Genomic DNA, 18930 nt, shown 5'->3' with positions numbered 1-18930 from the left:
AAGAAGGAAAACCTGAGTTGGTTCCAAGTGGAAAACATTACTCATTTCAGAAAAGAAGACGGGGAAGGGAACTTTTTTGAGTGGATGTTAGCTGAGCAACTACAGGAGCTGGGAAAGAGACGAACCTGCGATTTATTTCATTGCTGCTGCAGGACTCAGAAACAAGGGGCGAGAAGACTGAACGACCTAAGGAGTATGGACTGAAGTGCGGGTGACAGCGGGCAAACAGAGGTGCATATGACTACAAGCCATTGCTGGCTGAGCGCGATATGGGAGGAAGAGCCGTGCCGGCGCATTGTCTGCGCGTACAGCACCTGGTGAGAAGGCACGTGTGTGCTCGCCGTTGTGCTGCTGCTGCCCTGCTCCCTTACACACACACGTAGGTGTACACACACATGTGTACGTACACATACACAGCCGCTGCCTGTCTGGCGCTGGGCTGAGCAGCACAAGGGCGCTGCCAGGCAGCCACCAGCCGGCCGCACCTCGGCGCTGCGGTGGGGACCGCCGCCGGGCCCCCGCCGACAGGGATGCGAGCACCGCCGCCTCTCCTGGATAACCGCCTGTATTTATTTCACGGGAAAACCGTGGGGGCTTGCTGCTGGCAGGCAGCTGCGCTGCGTGTGGCACAGCAGAGCGGAGGAGCGTGACTCAGCCCCGCTGCCACCGCCGTGCTGGCGGCTCCAGCACCCCGCGTCCCGCCTGCCGCCCGTGCCGACCCCGAGCAAAGCCGCCTCTCGCGGTTCAATCCGGCCGCACCGCTGCGGTCCCCGTGGCCCGCCCTTCCCCGCAGACTCCCGGTGCGCTGAAGGAGGGGGGGGGGGAGCGTTCGCCGTGTCGGGGAGCTCCCGGCCCCGCCGGGGGGGGGGCGCCCGCTGCCCCTCCGGGCCCGCAGCGCTGCGCCCGCCCCGCTCCGCCCCGCAGCCGCCGCCCTGCCCCCGGCAGCCCGATCCCAGGCGATCCGACTCGATCCAATCCGATCCAAGGCGAGCCGAGCCCAGCCGCACAGGCGCAGGCAGCGCGGAGAGAGCCGCGGCCCCGCCCGGCTCGGCACGGCCCGGCCCGGCCATGTCCGCCCGAGGTGGGTCTGCGGGGGGCGAGGGGGGACCGGGGGGCTTGGGGCGGGGGGCCGCCGCGGAGCCGTGCGGCGAAGGGGCTCGGGGAGGGGGCGCTGGGTGCCGGGGTGGGGGCCCCGAGGCTGCCGAGCCCCCCTGCGGGCGCTGGGCTGGGCGGCTGGCTGCGGGGCTGCAGGTGCGGGGCTTGGGGCGCAGCCCTCGGGGCACTCCGTGCCCGCGGAGGAACCGGAGGCGTAAAGTTAAACGTGTTCTGAACGCTGTCATAACAAAGCTGAAATACCGGTAAGCATCTCTCTCTTTTTTTTTTTTAATTTTTTTTTTTCCCCCTTAAAATTATCTGCACGGTAATAACCAGTAAAACCACTCCCCGGTTGTCTCTGAAATGAAAAAAATACTTTGTGAAAATTATATATGGCGTGTGAACAAGCCCCTGAATGCAGGGATACGCCCTGTTTGTGCATCCCCTTATTTCTCTGCATCTTCACGTACTACACACCGCCCGGCGTGCACCAGCGCTTTCCTTTGCCTGGATTCGTCCCGCTGTCCGAATGAGCCTCGCGCACATGGACGGCAGCGTGCGGCTGCTGAAGGGTTGTCAGCACTCTGTGCCTGGCACCATGTTCCTACAGCGTCGCACCCATCCCGGGTATAAATAATAAATGGTGGTAGGTCAGCATAATTCCTCGTGGCACTGTGGAGCTCTTGCTGTAGGAAGCACTGGTCTGCATCAGTCTCCGAAGAATCCATTTCTGGAAGAGCACTAATTGTGTTAGCATCGGTGCTGTGCTAAGGCTGCATTAGTACCTGGGGGGAAAGCCCTGGTCTCAGCAAAGCTTTATGACGTGCATTAGATTTGCTGTCTTCACAGGGCTACCTGGAGTTGAGGAAGCGATGGAAATACCTTGCAATTTCAGCTCTGCAGATGTTTTGCTCCACCAAACCTGAAACATACAGAATGGGAAGCCAGGGAACATTTCCACTGGCCCTATTCCCATTTTCACCCCCCACCATTCCTCTTTCATATTTCATCGACATGGCGTGGATGTTTGATGCCTGCTTGGTTCTGCTGGAGAGCTGCCTGGAGATGAAGGGGGAATTCTTTCTCAGCCTTTCCCATGCCATCCATTTTTTTCAGAGTAATTAATTGGAGGGACAGGGACCTCACAGGAGTTTAGAGACGCAGCAAATAAGATTCATAAAAGAGATTAAGATATTAATTTCTATCAATATCTGCTTTTCAATTTTAGCAGATGGACTTAGATGGAAAATAAGCATGTCTGTAGGAGTAAATAGTAGAGTTGTTTGGTGCTGACCAAAGGCTATTTGTGTATAAGGCAGTACAGAACATTTTTATTGTCAACTGTTCTAAACGCTACTACTGATAAAATGTTATGTATGAACTTACTTTTAGACACTTAACGTGGTATGACGGATCTTAATGAGGTTACTTCTGAGCATGTAGCTCAGATAAGAAATATGTCTTTATGGGATCAGGGCTTTGTTTGAGTGTTGGATCAGGACCCTTTGCTTCATGCTGGCAGATTACCTCATGCATAAGTAGTCTCATTAAAACCTCGGTATCGTTAGGGTCTGCATGTTCAGCGAATGTCGATTGTTAATATTTTATGTAGTGTTAGCTGTCCAAAAGGTGATCATTATTATTCTGAATGCATCAGATTTGGAGCTTGCTGTTTGTACACCAGGCATACCAAGAACAGCAGAAGAGTTAAACATTTACCTGTGCCATTTTTATTACTAAACTGCAGAAGATACTCAAGGCATAGTAAAACACATCACAATATCATCAGTGTTCAATTTGTGCAGCTCTCTTTATTCATCTCTTTTGCTCCAGGAGGCAGCATGGTCTAGTGAACTGACTGCAACAGATGACGGAAGAAACTCCTGAAATCCATCAGGACCTCTGTATTTTGAACCATCCCTTTGAACTCTTCTGCTCTAGTTCCTTGTTATTTAAGCAGAAGTACCATATAGCCAATGACATGATGGTAGATTGTAAATCAATACATAAAGTCTAGCAAATAATACAAAATAATGTAATTTTTCTGTAGATGGAACACTGAGTGAAGAGTTTCATACTTCCCTACTTGTACAATGGAAATAATGGGAGATAATTTTTTCAGAGGGGTTGCTGTGAGGACTAATGGCTGATCTGTGCTTGAAGATGAATTTTCTGAAATTCTCCTTTATTTTCTACCAGCTCTTACAGACTACGTTGTTGATGTCCTTTGCAATGTCCCTCACCTCTCCTTGTTACCAAAGCATGAGATCTCTAACCTTCCTTTGCAGCTTGCCTCATAGTACAGCTCTAGCTGATGTTCTGACCAAATGCCAGATGAAGTAGCATAGATGAGTATTCCCAGAAGTGTGAACGAATAATCATTTTGGAAATCTGGTGATTGAACTGGGAGCTAAACTAAAGTGAACTTTGAAAATCCTTTTCCACGTCCCTGTCAAGTTGGAGCGCTTCCCAGGGCACTCTCATGACCTGTTCTGCAGCCTGTTGGGATCACTGCCGTTGACGTCAGTCATGCTTTCTATTGTGCAGTTTGCAAAGGTCTTCATATTATACTTTCAGCTGTTGTTAAGTAGCCGCTATTAGGGTTCATACATGACTGAATTTGGGTGTTGGAGTAAGCCTTATAGGTTGTTGCTTACCTAAGGGCTTGTTTGTAAAGAGCTGTAAATTCGCCGGATGAAAGACATTTTTCTAAAGCCAAGTATAACCGTGACCTACTTGTGCATGTTATCTCAAACTGCTTAAAAACTGTCAAAACTACTTGTTATCATGAAGGTCTAAGTTAATGGAAAATGGCTATTTTTAACTTTAGTAATCTGCAGTTACATTGAAGCAAGCAGGCACAAATGGTAGTTTTCTATATGGATAAATAAGGTCTTTGCTTTTTTTTTTTCTAAATATTGAAAGAATTAGCACAAGGTATATTTAGTCTAGCGGGCAACTTCAGGCAAAATGAAGGCGCATAAAGTAGGCTTATCAATAGTGGTGTCTTTTCTGCCTTTTTTGTGCCATAACAATAATCACTAAGTTTTGACAGAAGCCAGAGTTAAAGAAATATTATTGCTGTCTAATATTAACAGGTTGTTCTGTGCCGCTCTGATACTGTAAGTGTGGGAGTTGTAGAGCAAGTACTTCCATTTTTTAGCCTACTCAACAGTCAGCGTAGTAGGGTTGTTTGGAATTTATTTCATACTACAATCTTTGTCTTTTCAGAATTGATTTTGCAACAAATGTAGATCAAACAGACAGATCCATCACCGACACTGGCGTTAGGGAGGTTTTGTCCTTGTTTTACAGGTGAGGCAACTGAGGTGATGTTTTTCTTTGCACTGAGTCTCAGATCCAGGGTCAGGAGGAGAATTCTGGTCTGCAGGTCCTGTTCTCAGACTACTAGTTTGTACTTACACCAGTTGGCAATAGATTTCGATGGGAAGAGGACAAACTTCACCTCGTTATGTTTTGCTCTGGTAACTTCTTTCCTCATATACGCTGTGCAGATCACTTGGTTGATGTCTCACAGGTTTGTCAGTGAGAAATTGACGTAATAAATATTGAGCTCCTGTATATTCCACTAGTACCTTTTATTTTTCTTTCCCTAATCTTCTAATTCTCCTCAAACAGCTGTAGCCATGGCTGCTGTTGCTGGCAGTGGTGGTTTTGATCGAGGTCCATGCCGACAAGGTTAAAAACTAGCTGCTGTGAGCTGCAGCTCGGCCATTTATTGTGGTCTGTGATGAGCACAGCAATATTGCTCCATCTAAAGGCACCAGCCTTTTAAGAGGTGGCAATGTTGTCTGCCATGGCCTTGCTGAAATATATTGCTCTGTTTTAATGCTTGTTGTCAGCGGCATTCCTTTCAGGCACGTGCCGACCTTCCTGGCCGCTGTTTGCGACCTGCTGGCTGTGTGTCCTCCTGAGAGGCCTGGACAGCGGGGCGGTGCAAACTGGCTGAGCGTTTCCTTAATTTCACAAATAGTGAAGTTTAGCGTGTTGAGCGGTTAATTATAGTAGCAGTGGACACTCCCAGTCATACTGATTTCCAGCATGTTCCTCGGTGCGATGCTGCACAGCCTGCAGGAGCTCTCTTGGCAGGGCTGGGCGCGCTGCGGTGGTGCCTGAGGCAGGGCCGCGCGTGGAGCCCTGCCCGCACGGTGCGTTCCTGCCTGCCAGGCCTGGGCTCTGCAGGGCGCCAGCCTGCAGCCGAGGCTGTTTCTCCCCCCCAGCTTTCATCCTCAATTCCTTGTGTACCCACTTCATACCGTTATTTAATCCTATCCACACCTTCTGCTTATTTCTTCCAAATTTGTGTAATGACTTAGCTGGGGTTTTTCTCTCTAGGTACTCATTTTGGGGCTTGAACCTCAGTGTAGGGGCTTAAAGAGGTCAGGATCAGCACCTGGAATGTCACTGTAAGCTGTACTTGTCTGTGGATGAGAATCTCTATCTGCAGCCTAATCTTTAGACCTGGTAGAAGTTTTGTTTTGGTGGGGAAGAAGAGTGTTTTAATGAGGTATCTGTCTGAAAGGACAGGATTTCTTTCGAGCTGGTCCTTTTTAAGCTTCACCTCTTCTTCCCATCTTTCTTTTCCCATCAACAAAGATTAGCCTGGGCTGTTTAACTTCTGAGATTAATGAAAATTAGTCCTGAATACATGGAAAAAGTTACATAGGCTAATGGCAACAACAAAAGGAAACTGGGACAATGAGGTAGAATCTATTTTAGATGCACAGCTTTGAAAGGAATTGCACACAAGGAAAATGAACATCAGCTTATGGATGGAAAAGCCAGCAAAATTGCTTTTAGTGAAGAACAGCGGAACCTCATGTGCTTTGCAGTTTCTGAAAATAATCTTTTGGAGATTTTTTTTCCCTTCTTTTTAGTATAATGGGTTTGAATTGAATATTTTGAATTATTTTTAACCTAACCTGTAAGTAATTGGAAATGAAACCATATGTGGTTAGTTCATGTGCTTGATGTAGTATTTCTTAGTGCTGCAGTATAAAGGTGGAAACAGAATACAAAGGAGACCTTGGTCTGTAAGTTCTGAGACCAGCAAGTAGCCCCTAATTTTTTTCATTGCATATTGTTTAGGCTATGATGTCTTTATAAGTCAGTGGTCTCAATTACAACCCCAAAAAAACTCTTAGGCGCTATACAGTAATAGCAGGAAAATACTTCGGAGACTCTTCTTTTAAATCCTCAGCCTTTATTGTTGCATGTTTTCAGAAAGGATTTCATTTTTAGAAAATCCAACCCCAGTCACAGTCTCAATCCTGTAAACATTACTGAGCGTTGCATTCAGTGTGTTTACCAGCCCCATACGTAACGTAAGGAAATCCTTAATTTGTAAACAAGGCTGGACCAGATGGGCTTTAGTAAGGTACGCCCATGGTGGAGGAGCCTTAGGTTCTCCTTTCCCCATTTGTAAGCTAGAATTAGTGCTTCGGTGAGTCAGTTTGTTTCATGTGAGTCACAAACCGTGGCCACATCCAGTGCAGCGCCTGCTGTTTCTGCGCCCACGTCGGAGTTGGGCTCACACTCGGAGCGGTGCTGATCGCCTGCCTGCGCCCAGGCTCTGCAGCCTGTGCCGATTCCTGTGCTGTTGGTCGTGGTGGTTGTGGTCGTGGCTATGCTGTAATTATGTGGCCTTGGAGTTTCTGCCTCATGGCTAGAAAAGCTCGTGTGTGCTTCACATCTGAAGAAGATGAACATGTTCACGTAAGCTCTGTATTTTAAAGCGCAAAGAGGATCTGTGTCACGGTAAAAAAGGCTGTCCAAAAAGGTATGATACGCCAGCGTGTGTTGTGGCCCTGGGATGCTCTCTGCCTTCAAAGAGGAGGCGCTGGGGCTTTGCTGCTGCGCTGCTGGTGTCACTGGGAGGTACTGGGGAGACACGGGTTCTGCACAGCTGTGGCTGGGAGGTGCTGCGGAGGGAAGCATGGAACAGGAACGTCCAGGAGACAGCATGCTCAAAGGTGGGGCAAAGGGTACTTTTTTCTCCCCGTGGAATATCTGCAGTTTCAACGTAAGGGGGTTGGAAGAAAACCAGACCAGGCTGGTCAGCAAGTTGTGAGGTTCTGCCTCCCTGAAGCCCTAGGGCCAGTGCTTAGCTCTTTTAGGAGTATGCTGAGAAATGGTGCTCTTCATTGACCATGTCAATGGCTTTTTCTAGATAGAGCTCTTTTTCTATTTCACACACACAGACATTTTCTTGGTAACTTATCGGTGTCATGCTTAGAAGTGACCCTTCTGGAAATACGCCTGAGAAGTGAGTGGCCTTATCACATTGCACATTTGGAGGATAACATAAGTTTTGGTTGACTGCTTCCTTACTAACAAAGATACTTTATGCTGCTTGTGGAACTGCACAAACAGGTCATGTATTGTCATATTTTATTCTGAAGTGCCAAGCTGAAACAATTTCTGTAACATTTTTTTGTTTTTAATACTTGTCATTCCCTTTGCTATATCTGGGACCCTAACTTAGTCATTTTTAATGTGCTCTCATTTTAACTACAGTTTCCTCCAGTGTAAATCTTGTGTGAGTAAGGACTGGGGGATTTCACTCAATGAAAGGATTCTGCTCTAATTATTGTTATTATAGAGCTGATTTTGTTTCTATTGCACCGGGCTTGTATGAGGCATCTTTGATCAACAGAGCAGTCAGCAAAACCCCTTTTCAAATTATGGTTTCCTTTTAACTAGTGATAAAAGGTTTCAGTTTGTTTTTGGCATTAGAAACTTTGGGAGAAGACCAGGTTAGATAAGAGCTGAAACTTAGTTAACAGTAAAGGATCGTAGTTAAGATAGTGTAACACAGCCCTGAGAGGGGTGTTCCAGCTAACCAGAGCCTGCACATGCGGTAGATGAAAAGTCCTGGCTCTCTCTGCTGTCCTAGGTTTGTGGTTTTGTGAGTCAGCATTTGTGGGAGAGCAGGCTCCAACAGATGCTATGTAAGGTGCATGAACTTCATAGAATTAGGGTGTAAAAGAAGAGATGGATTTGGGATTTGTTGTTTTTCTGAAGATGCAGGAATGTAGGTGGGCCTGTGGTCAGTAGGCAAGGTGGAAATTAATGTTTTTCTCAGAATGAAAACAGAAGGAAGGAAAACCTTTTTCTTTTTTTTTGAGTGAAAGCACATCTGAGTGACAAATAGTGACCTTAGCACAAATCTAAACACCACCAATGTCACCTTTAAAATTAGATTTAGTTTCAAAAGGAATTGTGCTGAGTACTACCCGTGAAGTAATATTTTATGCCTATTTATGAAAGTTGTAATGAAAGTATACTAATTTTTTTGCCAAGGACTTTCTTTATTCCAGTGCTATGGGTGTGTGCATGCATGAGCAGGCTGTGCCGAGGTGTGGGTGAGTGTCTGTGCTCCACAGCAGGAAACCTGCACATGTCTTGAGGGGTTTAAAATGAGCAGAGCTGTAAAACTGATTGGCTTTCGCTGGAGTTGTGCCCAGTTTTGTTTTTTAATCTTAGTCTCACCTGTGCTTGTAAATATTCTCTTCCTACGAATGCAGACACTCAGGACAGGATTTAATGTTTCTACAGCCTTTGCTACTGTTGTATGGTTTTCTCTTGTCATAGTAAAACAAAAGATAAGCAGACAATTCATTTATAAACCTGTGGAATAAAACTCACTGCAAGAAGACAGTATTGTTATATAATAATGTGGTTATCCAGAACTGTTTATTCTGCTTCATGAGCTGGAGATAATCCCAAAATGCTGGACTTTGATCTCAGGAAGAATAATAAAACTTTGATCATCCTTGAATTGACAGCTGCTATAAAAAGCCTATGTCTTATTTCTCTTTTAGTAACACTGGCTAAATCCAGAGCAACTGATAAAAGAATTTGATGATTGAGGCTTAGGGATTCTTTCTGACTTGACCTGAAGTGATCTCTGTCCAAAAATGTCTATAAATATTTTTTCTATTTTCTGTTGACAGATGTTTTGATATTTGAGATGAATGGCAAAAATGTTTTGTGTACTTAGATGTGCCGTGCACATTTGCTGGAGTCTAGTGTTTCAGAGAGGCAGGCTCTGGTTAACTCTTTATGTTTATGCAAAATACAAGATTGATTTATAATAAAATTCTGGTGCTGTGATTGAGATGCTGTTATCTTGCTTTCTGTATTTCTGAGAATATCATTTAAAATTTAAAAAGGATAAATGGCTAATATCTATGAACATATTTTAATTACTGCAGTGGTACTGTATTTCTTTATGTGCTTGAAACGTGGTAAATATTTTCCTACACAAGTTCGTAGTCCACTTGTGACGTCCTTCTTTCAGAGTTGCAGCTGGACAGTGGCATTTTTTTCTAGATTTAGTGTTTTAAAACTTATAGGAGAATGTGGAAAAAAAATCTAACTTTTTATTCATCATAAACTGAGTTTCTTGAATATTGCAGAATTGTATGGGTCAGCAGAGCTCACAGACTTGGAAGTTTTCTTTGGTACTTCAGAAGTTCTCCCTGTGTGGGGTTCCTGTAGTGGTTTGTGTGGGGTTTCGAGAGTAAAGTGCCATAAAAGGGTCAGGGGTTGTTCCTCCTTCCATCTGGCTCATGCTGTGCTTTGTGTTTTGCTCCTTTTGCCATGCATTGAGGTTCAGCAGTGAAGTAGGGCAAGATCCGAGAATCATTACACTTGGAAAAGACCTCCTAGATCACCTAGTCCAATCATCCCCCAACCACTGATATCACCCACTAAACAATGACCCTAAAGATGCAGCCTTTCTCTTGTTTTTTGGGTTTTCCTCCTGCATGGCTCACTGCTTGGTGCAGAGCTTAAGTTTTCTTTAGTAACACCGGTCTTGTGTTTTGGGCACTACATCCTCATAATTTAAATGTGTTCTAAAACTAGGTTTGCTAGATTTTGAGACTTTTCACAATAGCACTTTCCCCCTCTTTCTCTTGTTCTCTGGTGCCAGCTTCAGCAGATAGTGGAAGTTGTCATTTTTCCTTTCTGCAAGGCAAACAGGCCAAGCAGACCGGTGCAGTAAGATGCACTTTATTCTGTGTACATAATTGCCACTCTGTATTTATCAAAAGCAAAGAGACTATGTGCCTCCGGGGGGGGATTGAGAATTCTACCATCTTGCTATTTGTGATGCTCAGGAGGTATTTTTAGTGCAGGTCCTTGGCTGTGATGTCAAAGGGAATGGCTGGCTGGCTGGTGCAGGCGGGATCTGCAGGCGGGCAGCTGAAACTGGCAAGTGCTGGGGGGCACTGCGGGGAGTGGGTGCCCCAACAAAGCACCCTTGGGTGGGCTGGTGTGTGCCAGCGTGCTCGTGTGTGGGCCAGTGTGTTTTGGGCCTGTGCAGCGACACCCACTGAGGAAGCTGTAACCTCCTGTGCTCACTGCAGCCACTTGGAAGAGGGGAGGGGATCCATTCGTGCCCCCATCCATGTGATTCCTATTGCTGAATGACTGTCAGAGTTTTGTGGAGTGGTTTTACAGCACGTTTAGTTTCCACACCTGAACCCTCCCACCAAAAGCAGAGGTCCAGCAGCGTCCGCTAATGCGGGCTATGACTCAGTTTTCTCCGGAAGGCAAGGTCCAGCCTGAGCCCTGCTCTGCCCTGTTAAATGAGCTGCCTGCGCTTTTCTTCCACAGGCTGAGAAGTCCTGAGGGCAGTGGGTGAAGGAGGTGGTGAGTGAGAGCTGGAGAGGGCGGAAGGGGAGTGGAAGGCACCTGGGAATGGTGAGCAAGAGAAATATGTAAAGTGGAACAAGGCGGGAGAGCGTGTGTGGAAATGCTCCTTCGAGCTGGGAGAGGCCCAGCTGGCACAGCCCAGAACGGGCCTTGAGTATAAGAACGAGGTGGGAGCAGAGAACATTTGGAGAGTTACTGATAGCTCTCTGGTGGAAGGAGTCGTAAGTGCCCTGATGCCAGGAAGCTTATTTTTCTTGCTTTGGTTTTTGGACACCCCAGGCAGCATAGCAGCCAGCCTAGGCGAGCGCCTTCTGCAGTGACTCTCCTCAGAATTGCTGACAATATTTCTGTGATTTTTCAGGAGGGAGCAGAAGGAGTACTGGTTTGTAATTGTCTGAGGAAAAATTCACAGCTGCCTGAAACCTCTGAGCGCTTCGCTCTGCCGACTCCTGTTTTTAAGCAGTCAACCCGCGGAAGCGAGGCCTCTCCTGCCGTCCCGCACAGGAGTAGGGCCTGGAGGGGGGCTGCGTGCAAGCAGGTGGCTTCTGAGGGGAAACATCAAAACCCAAGTTTGGTGCCGTGTTTGTGTTTGCATAGCAAAGAGCTGATCTTCTGCGAGGCTGAACAGCCCCAGCGCCAGTGCGTATCCCTCCTGCTGAGGTACACCATCCGTGGTGCTGCTTAAAAGTAGAATCTGCTGGTTTCCTTGAATAAATAGTTAATTCCTTGCTACCCATGTTTTCTTTGCACTGCAAGTTGAAGTTTCAAACAGATTTATTAAGCGATTTCCTAGGGCAGTTAGGAAACACCATCTGTTGTCACGTGTAAAGTGACTGGAAAGCTTGATGCCAGCAGAGGTCCTGTCTTAACTCCCTGTTAAATCTCCCATTGACTGGTAGGTCACCCAGGACGTCTTTGTGACTTGTGGCGTGTCTAAAGAGCCCATAGATGCAGCCAGAACTGGGCAAAGCTGTTCTTATAAACACAACAAGCAGTTTTCTATTTGTAAAAGGAAATGGGGATGACAGAAGGTACGATTGGAAGAGAAACTGAAGTCCACAGGAAGTGCTGCTTTTGCCTAAACACGAGTAATGCTATTAACAGTTCCCAGCTTAATAGTTTTTGTCAAAATATATTTTCCTTCCTTCCAGCAGGACAGCTCAGTTTACTTAGTGTATTGTACTTTTTTGATTTCCAGTAATAAATGTTACATCAATAGCATGGCCAATTGGCCACATGAGAGCTGGTGTCTGAGATTATTCCAAGTTCTAGGACAGAAAGTGATGCCTTGACACAAGGATGGGAGATGGTTGGTCCATTCAAAGTGTGTGCTAGCGTGTCTGCTCAGAATTTCTATCAAGTGCGTAGTTCTTAGTAAAGCGTTCATTGATGTCTTCCACAGCCCGTAAACAGCCCAGAAACAACATGCATCGTGGACTGAAATAGTTCTTGGCTTCTAGAATCTATTGAGTTTCATTTTCTGCCTCCCCGTTTGATTTCTGCAATGCAAGATAACCCAATTGGAAAACTTGAATTCAGCTTTTACTCTCTCCAGCATTAGTTGCTAATAATATTTATGGTTTCCATAAGCATGTTACTCTTGATTCTCAACGTTTGTACTCCCATGATGAAGTACGAGGACATTTCAGTTATTTTCCTGTTTCATAAGTGTTGAAAATGTCAGACAATACTGTTGGTAACGCTTGAGCACAGTATTCTGCAGTATCAGAAGGTGAAACAGATACAGCAATTTGATCTTTCCTTTCCTAAGCACTTCAAAAATAATTAGCATGCCTTTTATTTCTGATCTATTTCTTGCTTGAATGACTGTTTAGAAACTGCAGTGCTTATTTTATGCACTGCACTTTGAATATATTGACAAAAAGTCTTTCTTCAGAGCTCTTTGAAGACGAGCTATATACTCTATTGTGTTCTGCAAATCTGGAATTACTGTGGAGGCTGGCAGAGTAATTCCAGATTTGTGCTAGTCAGAGAAATGAATTGGTCAGATTTTTTCAGTAACATTTGACACAGTGGAAGACATTAAGCAGGGGAATGCTTTAGGGACAGTTCATCCTGCTGTGAGTGAGGAGGGGGCACATAGGTTTTTCGAGTCCCTTTCACCATTAGTATTTTAGAACTTCTAGGGTTCTATGCTATGGGATGAAAGGGTTTATCCAGCTGTATTTGGTCTGAACTTGTATTTTGGAGACTTTCTTGAAAGGGTTTTTTTGCATGTTCATTAGTGTACGAGAACAGCACAGAGAGCCTCAACGATATGTTGTTTTATAGAAGTTTAATTGATAATGAGGATAGAGTTACACTTTGGAGTGTAAAAATGAATGTTAATTGTATACAGTTGATTTTTAGTAAGTATTCCCCTGATCAGAAGGTGCAAAAGTAGGCATTGTGATCTTTGGAGAACCATCCATCCTCGTAGCTACAAGAATCTAGGTAAAAATCTGTATTTCATCCACAATTCGCTTTATCTGATCTAGGACATGCTAGATCAGATGTTATTCTAGAAGAAAGGTGTGAAAATTACTTTTAGCTGTTCCTGAAGCATTATGACTGATGTCAGATGTAGGTTAGTGCAGGGAAGAGAAGTTGTGTAAAGTGATCCTACTCTTAAGGAGCCCCAGTTCTGTATGTTAATCAAGATATTTCTGTCCCTTCCTTCTTCTCTTCCTCTCTTCTTCTGGTCTAAACCCTGCTCCGAACTGAGTAGCTTTTCTTTTGCCATCCCAGCAGCCATGTTGGTAAATTGCTGGAAACATCAACTCTACAAATGGCACGTGCATTTATGGTCATGTTTTTATTCAGTTTCTGTGGGGTTGATCAGCTACTGCCAATCGTGATTTTTGGCTTAGCTGAACCATAGGCAAGTACACTTTTTTTTTTTTTTTTGCCTAGCCCATAGTTTGCTTTCTAGTTATGCTTCAATCTTCTGTAAAGAATCTGCAGTATCTGGATGTTGTTATTTATTTTTAATACCTCTTTGGAATAGCTTGTGTGCCAATAGTGGTGTCGAGGATTTACTCCTAATCCAGAGCATGGTGGCTTTCTGTCTTGGAGGACATAAACACTGTCAGCAGGATGAAGAGAGCTGTGAGGTTGTTCAGTAGCTAGGGGCAGAGATATGTTGCATGTTTTCATTACCTTTGCATCTTTTCATTACCTTACATGAGGTAGATATCTTGTAAAAGTGACCTGCAAAAGGAAAGTCAGTATGTTGCATTATGTTTTCTGATGCTGAATTCACATTCCCTCTTTGATTTCTTTATTTTTTTTTTAAGCGGAGATTTGGCAGTGGCTGTTTTTTAATTTATTTGACATTTGGCCATCTGGAGCTGAGCTGAGCTCTAGTCACACATGTTAGCTGTGTTAAGTGGAGCGATGCAGGATCTAGGGGCCAGTGTAAGCACAGTGGAATGAGCAAAGTTCCAACAGGGCTGGACTGGGCCTTTCAGGGGTCATTTGTCGAGCAGATCACTGAGAAATTTCATCTTGTTTTCTCAGCTCTGACGGAACTTGGTGTAAAGATGCTTGGGATAAATTGATGGACAAGTAAATGGAAAACAGGAGGATCGTTTCCACTACTTTGTTTCTGAGTTAAAACAACTAATAAGCAGTTCTTTCTGGGTAGTGCTCTGCAGGGCACCTGGTACCTGCTAATGGTCCAGAGCTAGTGCTTACAGAGCCTATTATATATATATAAATGTATATAAATATATATACACGTTTATACTGCATATAGGGTGTATCTCATTCCCTAGATATCTCCCCGAGCCTTGCGTTGCAGTAGCTCTCTGCCCAAGCTTTTCCAGAAGGGATGGCTCTGAATGCAGGAGAGAGTGAATACAGCCTTACAAAGTGCTTGGGTGATTTACTGCTGGTTTTGTACTGACTTGAATTGTGTGCTGGGTACACGGGCTGGTATTGTGTTCAGTGGACAAGCTCCCTTATACAACAGTATTTCTACTTCCTTGAAAATGATGCTGTCAACAGCCTTCTGGGCAAAGGGCGTTGACAGCAATTCCACAAACAGCATTGGTGAGCATTTCCTCTTTCCATAATTGTGATGTCCAGCTTCCTTCTGGGTCATGCTAACAGCCCATAACTGTTTTTTGTACCTCCACAAGCAAGTGAGGGCTTACGTCTCCGGTTTGCTGACCTTGAAGACGCTTGAAGTTATGAACCTGAATCCCTCGATACCAATTCTGTGTTTCCAGCACATCTCCATGTGGGGCACAATATTTATTTATTTCATGACACTTGCCCCCTACTTACCAGTTGGCCTTGTGAGTGCTTTGTTAGGACCAGAGATTGTCACGGCTTCTTTAACACAGATATTTAGGGTAGGTAAGGGTGGCTATGTCTGCTCTCATTTAGAAGAATAACGGCCTTATTCTGCTATAATTTCTCCAAGTTTAGTGTGTAGCTTCACATGCTGCCTTTATTTTGTCAACAGGCACTCTGTGTAACACCTACTGACTTCCTCTCCCCTTGGACTTTGGTTTCCCTGCTGAAGACAGCTGCTCACAATCAGCTGTGTTTGTCCATTTTACAAAGCTTCGAGGATTAATGATTTTAATGCACAGTGCAGTAGGGAGACTTTGTTAGATCGATGCTCCCTCGTTTGGTGACCAAGCTCTTTAATACTCAAAGTGATTGCCCCCGGTGGTTTTCTGCCTTTCCTGATGTCCAGAAGAGCAGTTCTGGACGTGGCACAAGTGCTCCAGTTGCTGTGCAGATGAGCTGAGGCTGAGCCAGCTGCCGTGCCGCGGGGTGAGGAGCTGCAGCACAACTTCCCTGAGAAGCTTTGGAATCTGCAAAATCACCCCACCTCGATTTACAGCATTTTCAGATTTGGTAGCGGAGTACTGGCAAGATGTGCAGATTATGGAAGATGAAGCATCGCTTAGCCCACATAAAGAATCACACAGTGAGAAAACACGTTTACACTGGTGCTAGTGTGAGAGAAGCGCATTGTAAAGTATCCAGTAGCAGGCGTTTCCTGAGAGTTGCATGCACCTTCTTAAATTTTACGTCTGGAAGTCAGTCTGGGTGATTACAGATGCCTTCAAATCAGTGAATAGTGGAATGAAAATAATTAGAGACAACAGTCACGGAACACATTTTGAGCTTGACTTCTCACCGTTATGGCTATCGGTTGCCACCTGTGAGTTAGTTTTTTTCTTTGAGTACAAACATTGGCAGTGGTGGGCAGAGCTGCCTGCTGGGGACATGGGACAAATGAGGGGGCACGAGGCATTAGTTCGTGGTCCTCACTCAGACTGGAGTTTGGGGCAAAGTGGCCTATGTCCCTAGATTTTGGGGGGTTGTTTCAGAAGCATTCATCACTGGGTTCTGTTCTCTTCCCAAGTGAGCCTGGAGATGTGACTTCCCGACCAAGGCTGCGGTTTAACACAGCCAGGGCTTTATGGCAAGCTGTTGCCGTTAGTGTGTTTAACAAGCCTAGGGACACTGCAATTAGGAAGTTCTGTGCCTGTGAGCGTTACCACTGATGTTATTCAGGGCTGGCCCCAGCTCTGCGATGCTCCACTGCTGAGTGCAGACCAAGTCAGTGCTGCGGCTTCTCTCCCGCTGTGATTTCATGCACTGGGTGTCAGCAGTTAGCATGATCCGTGCTGCCAGGTGCAGGTCGTGATATAGGAGAGGATATATAAGATGAAGCTGTTATATCCAAGGGGGCTAGAGAGCACATATGATAGCATAACCTAGTAATGCTATGTTGTTCCTTCCCTGTCATCTAGTCCAGCATGCTGAGCGTGTCTCCCGTTACCTAATCCACAGTGGTGCTGTCTCATTTGTGCCAGAAGAACGTTAATGATATTTGGAATAGGCTTAAGTAGGATTTAAGTGTCATGCAGATGTGGGCTAATCCTTCGCATGGGGTAGTAGTCAGCCCTTATGCAAACCCGTAGTTAGCCTTTTTGCTCAAATGTGGCACAAAAATTAACAGTTTTGAATTACAAATACGAGTTCTTTTAAATCTACTGGGTAGTCAGCAGAGTGTCACAGTATCTCTAACAAGCACACTGTCCTGGAAAGGTGAAACAGACATTTACCACGGCATTTCACGGTGGAAATTTATTTCTAGTTAAGTGTCGTGAGATCTTAGGGAAAAAGAGAGAAGTTTTATTTCTTCGAACAGAGTAAGTTATAAGATAAAATCAAGTTTTCCAGCTTTACTGCTTTAAAAGAAAGCACCATTAGGAACATCTGTGTAAATGTATTTTTTGCTTTTTCCCACCCAGTCATAAATTGACGGACCAGACAATCAACTTGGAGGAAGAAAAGTAAGGGATAGTTTACAACCAGAGGCTTGTACTGAGGCTACATTAGGGAACAAAGTAGAGCGGGTTTAAAGCTGTGTTTGGACGACCTTCAAATCCCATCTGCGGAATTCTTTTTAGCTTCAAGTTTCAAATGTCAGCTGCAAGTAGATCATTGCACCAGAAGCACTTAAGCAATAAAAGATCAAGGATGTCCTCCTCTTTTTGCATTTGTTTTAGAGAGAGAGCCGTGTTGCCTCATTAGGAACTGCTGCCTGTGGGTAGGCTGATGGCTTGGGAGGAATCAGGAAACCTTGTGCAAAGGGCTGATGCATTAATCAAGGGTGAGAATGGCAATGTCTCCACTAGGCGAAACAAAAACATTAAAAAATCCACTCTGATAACATATTGCTCCAGTCCGGTGTTTGGGTTCTCTGCCACGAGGCACAAAAATCCTCGTGCACGACACATGGTTAAGAGCTGTGAAGAGTTTGGGAGTGTGGATGTTGGGAGAAGAAAACCGAAATGATACTAGGGTATAGTTAAGTATATTTAGCCAGCACTGGGATCTCTGGCCTCCTTGAACTACAGAATGTATAACAAATCCAAAAAGATGGCTGAAGGGAGAAATCTCTCCCCCCACGCACTGTTTTGGTTGTGGACTTCCCTCTCGTGCTTCCATTGCTTACATGAGAGAACCAGAAACGTGGAAAAAGGGGAAGTAGATGTAAGCACTGTTATTGTAGAAGCAAAACCTGAGGCCAGAGGTTTCTGGACGATCCCTGAGTCCAGTAAAACTATACGGAGCCTTAGCTGCCTCCAAGAGGCACTTGGCAGAACTGAGAGAACGAGGAGCATTCGGAGGGCTAACAAGGCTGCTCTGCCGTGCTGTGAGAGCGTCAGGAGCTTTAATTGTTACCGCCAATGTCATCAAGCCTGATTCCCACTGGAAGTTCCTCTCTGTTAATTATGGTCCTGAGGATGATAATTTGGCAAACGCAGCTGCAGCATTGCTGGTGTATCAGTTAATTAATCATCTGGGCCGGATTGGAGGGAAGATGTTTCTTTACTCCCATTATAAACAGCTGTAGAGAGATGCAAAGGTTTTGAGGACAGGAAGTCCGTTTTCAACTTGTACAGTGTGAGGGCTGTGGGGTCCTGATACTGCTGTGCAGTTTTCATGTGTTCATGTTTTTGAAGGCACGGTGGTGCATTTTTCACACTTAGAAGTCTACAAAAGCAGTTAATTTGTGGCTACTCAGTACAGCTCTAAAAAAAAAAATCTTTATGACAGAATTGAATAATAACTTTTTATAGTTTCACAGGTGAAGGAAAGAGATCATATTAAGACTAAATTAAAGATACCCAGAGTGGTTTTCTTAGACAGATGTAGAGTAAGCATTTCTGAGATGGCTTTGGGAATAGTTTGCTCTGGTGATGCTGATTTCACTGTAGGGTTTTCAGGTTTTTTTTAGTGCTGCTTGAAACGCTGCAAACACCTGAAGTATATAGCTTATAGGATTCCAGAGCAAAACTTCAGCTGTAGGAACATGGCCTTTTAAGTGACCTCTGCCAGTTCACCCCACAACGATCTGACCTTCTCTTTATCTGTTCCTGTTAATTGTAAGGAATATTGAATGTGATTTATTGTCCAAAGTGCAAGCTGTAGCACCTGAATGTTATTTCAGCTAAACTTTGGAGCTAGTGAGATGAAATGTACTTACATTGCTGAACTGGGTCACTCTCTTTCATTCTGAAATTTGATTCCGAACCTGCTCAGGAGCAGAGGTAATGCTTTTCTAAAACCATTATTTTGTTGTTAAGGCAGACAAAAGCCTCAAGCTGCTTTCTG

At 44.9% G+C, this 18930-nt stretch overlaps 1 protein-coding gene across 4 annotated transcripts in view; it reads left to right on the top strand.

Annotated features, from left to right (window-relative positions):
• Positions 1–398: 398 nt before the first annotated feature.
• The window catches only part of ABLIM1 (actin binding LIM protein 1), a 191912-nt gene continuing 173380 nt past the window's right edge, over positions 399–18930 (top strand). For 2 of the 4 annotated variants that reach the window (XR_014586650.1, XM_083843700.1), the window contains exon 1: positions 406–1081. Coding sequence is in view for 2 of the 4 variants with exons in the window: in XM_083843700.1 (XP_083699826.1) it covers positions 1069–1081 (13 nt within the window). In the remaining 2 variants the exon portion in view is untranslated. Of the gene's footprint in view, positions 1082–18930 lie in introns of all 4 variants that reach the window. The other 2 variants (XM_083843699.1, XR_014586651.1) reach the window with 2 other exon arrangements.

Source organism: Anser anser (assembly GCF_964211835.1).
Source record: "Anser anser genome assembly, chromosome: 7".
NCBI lineage: Eukaryota > Metazoa > Chordata > Aves > Anseriformes > Anatidae > Anser > Anser anser.
Note: the sequence above shows the minus strand (reverse complement) of the source record. Positions and strands in the feature narration are given on the sequence as shown.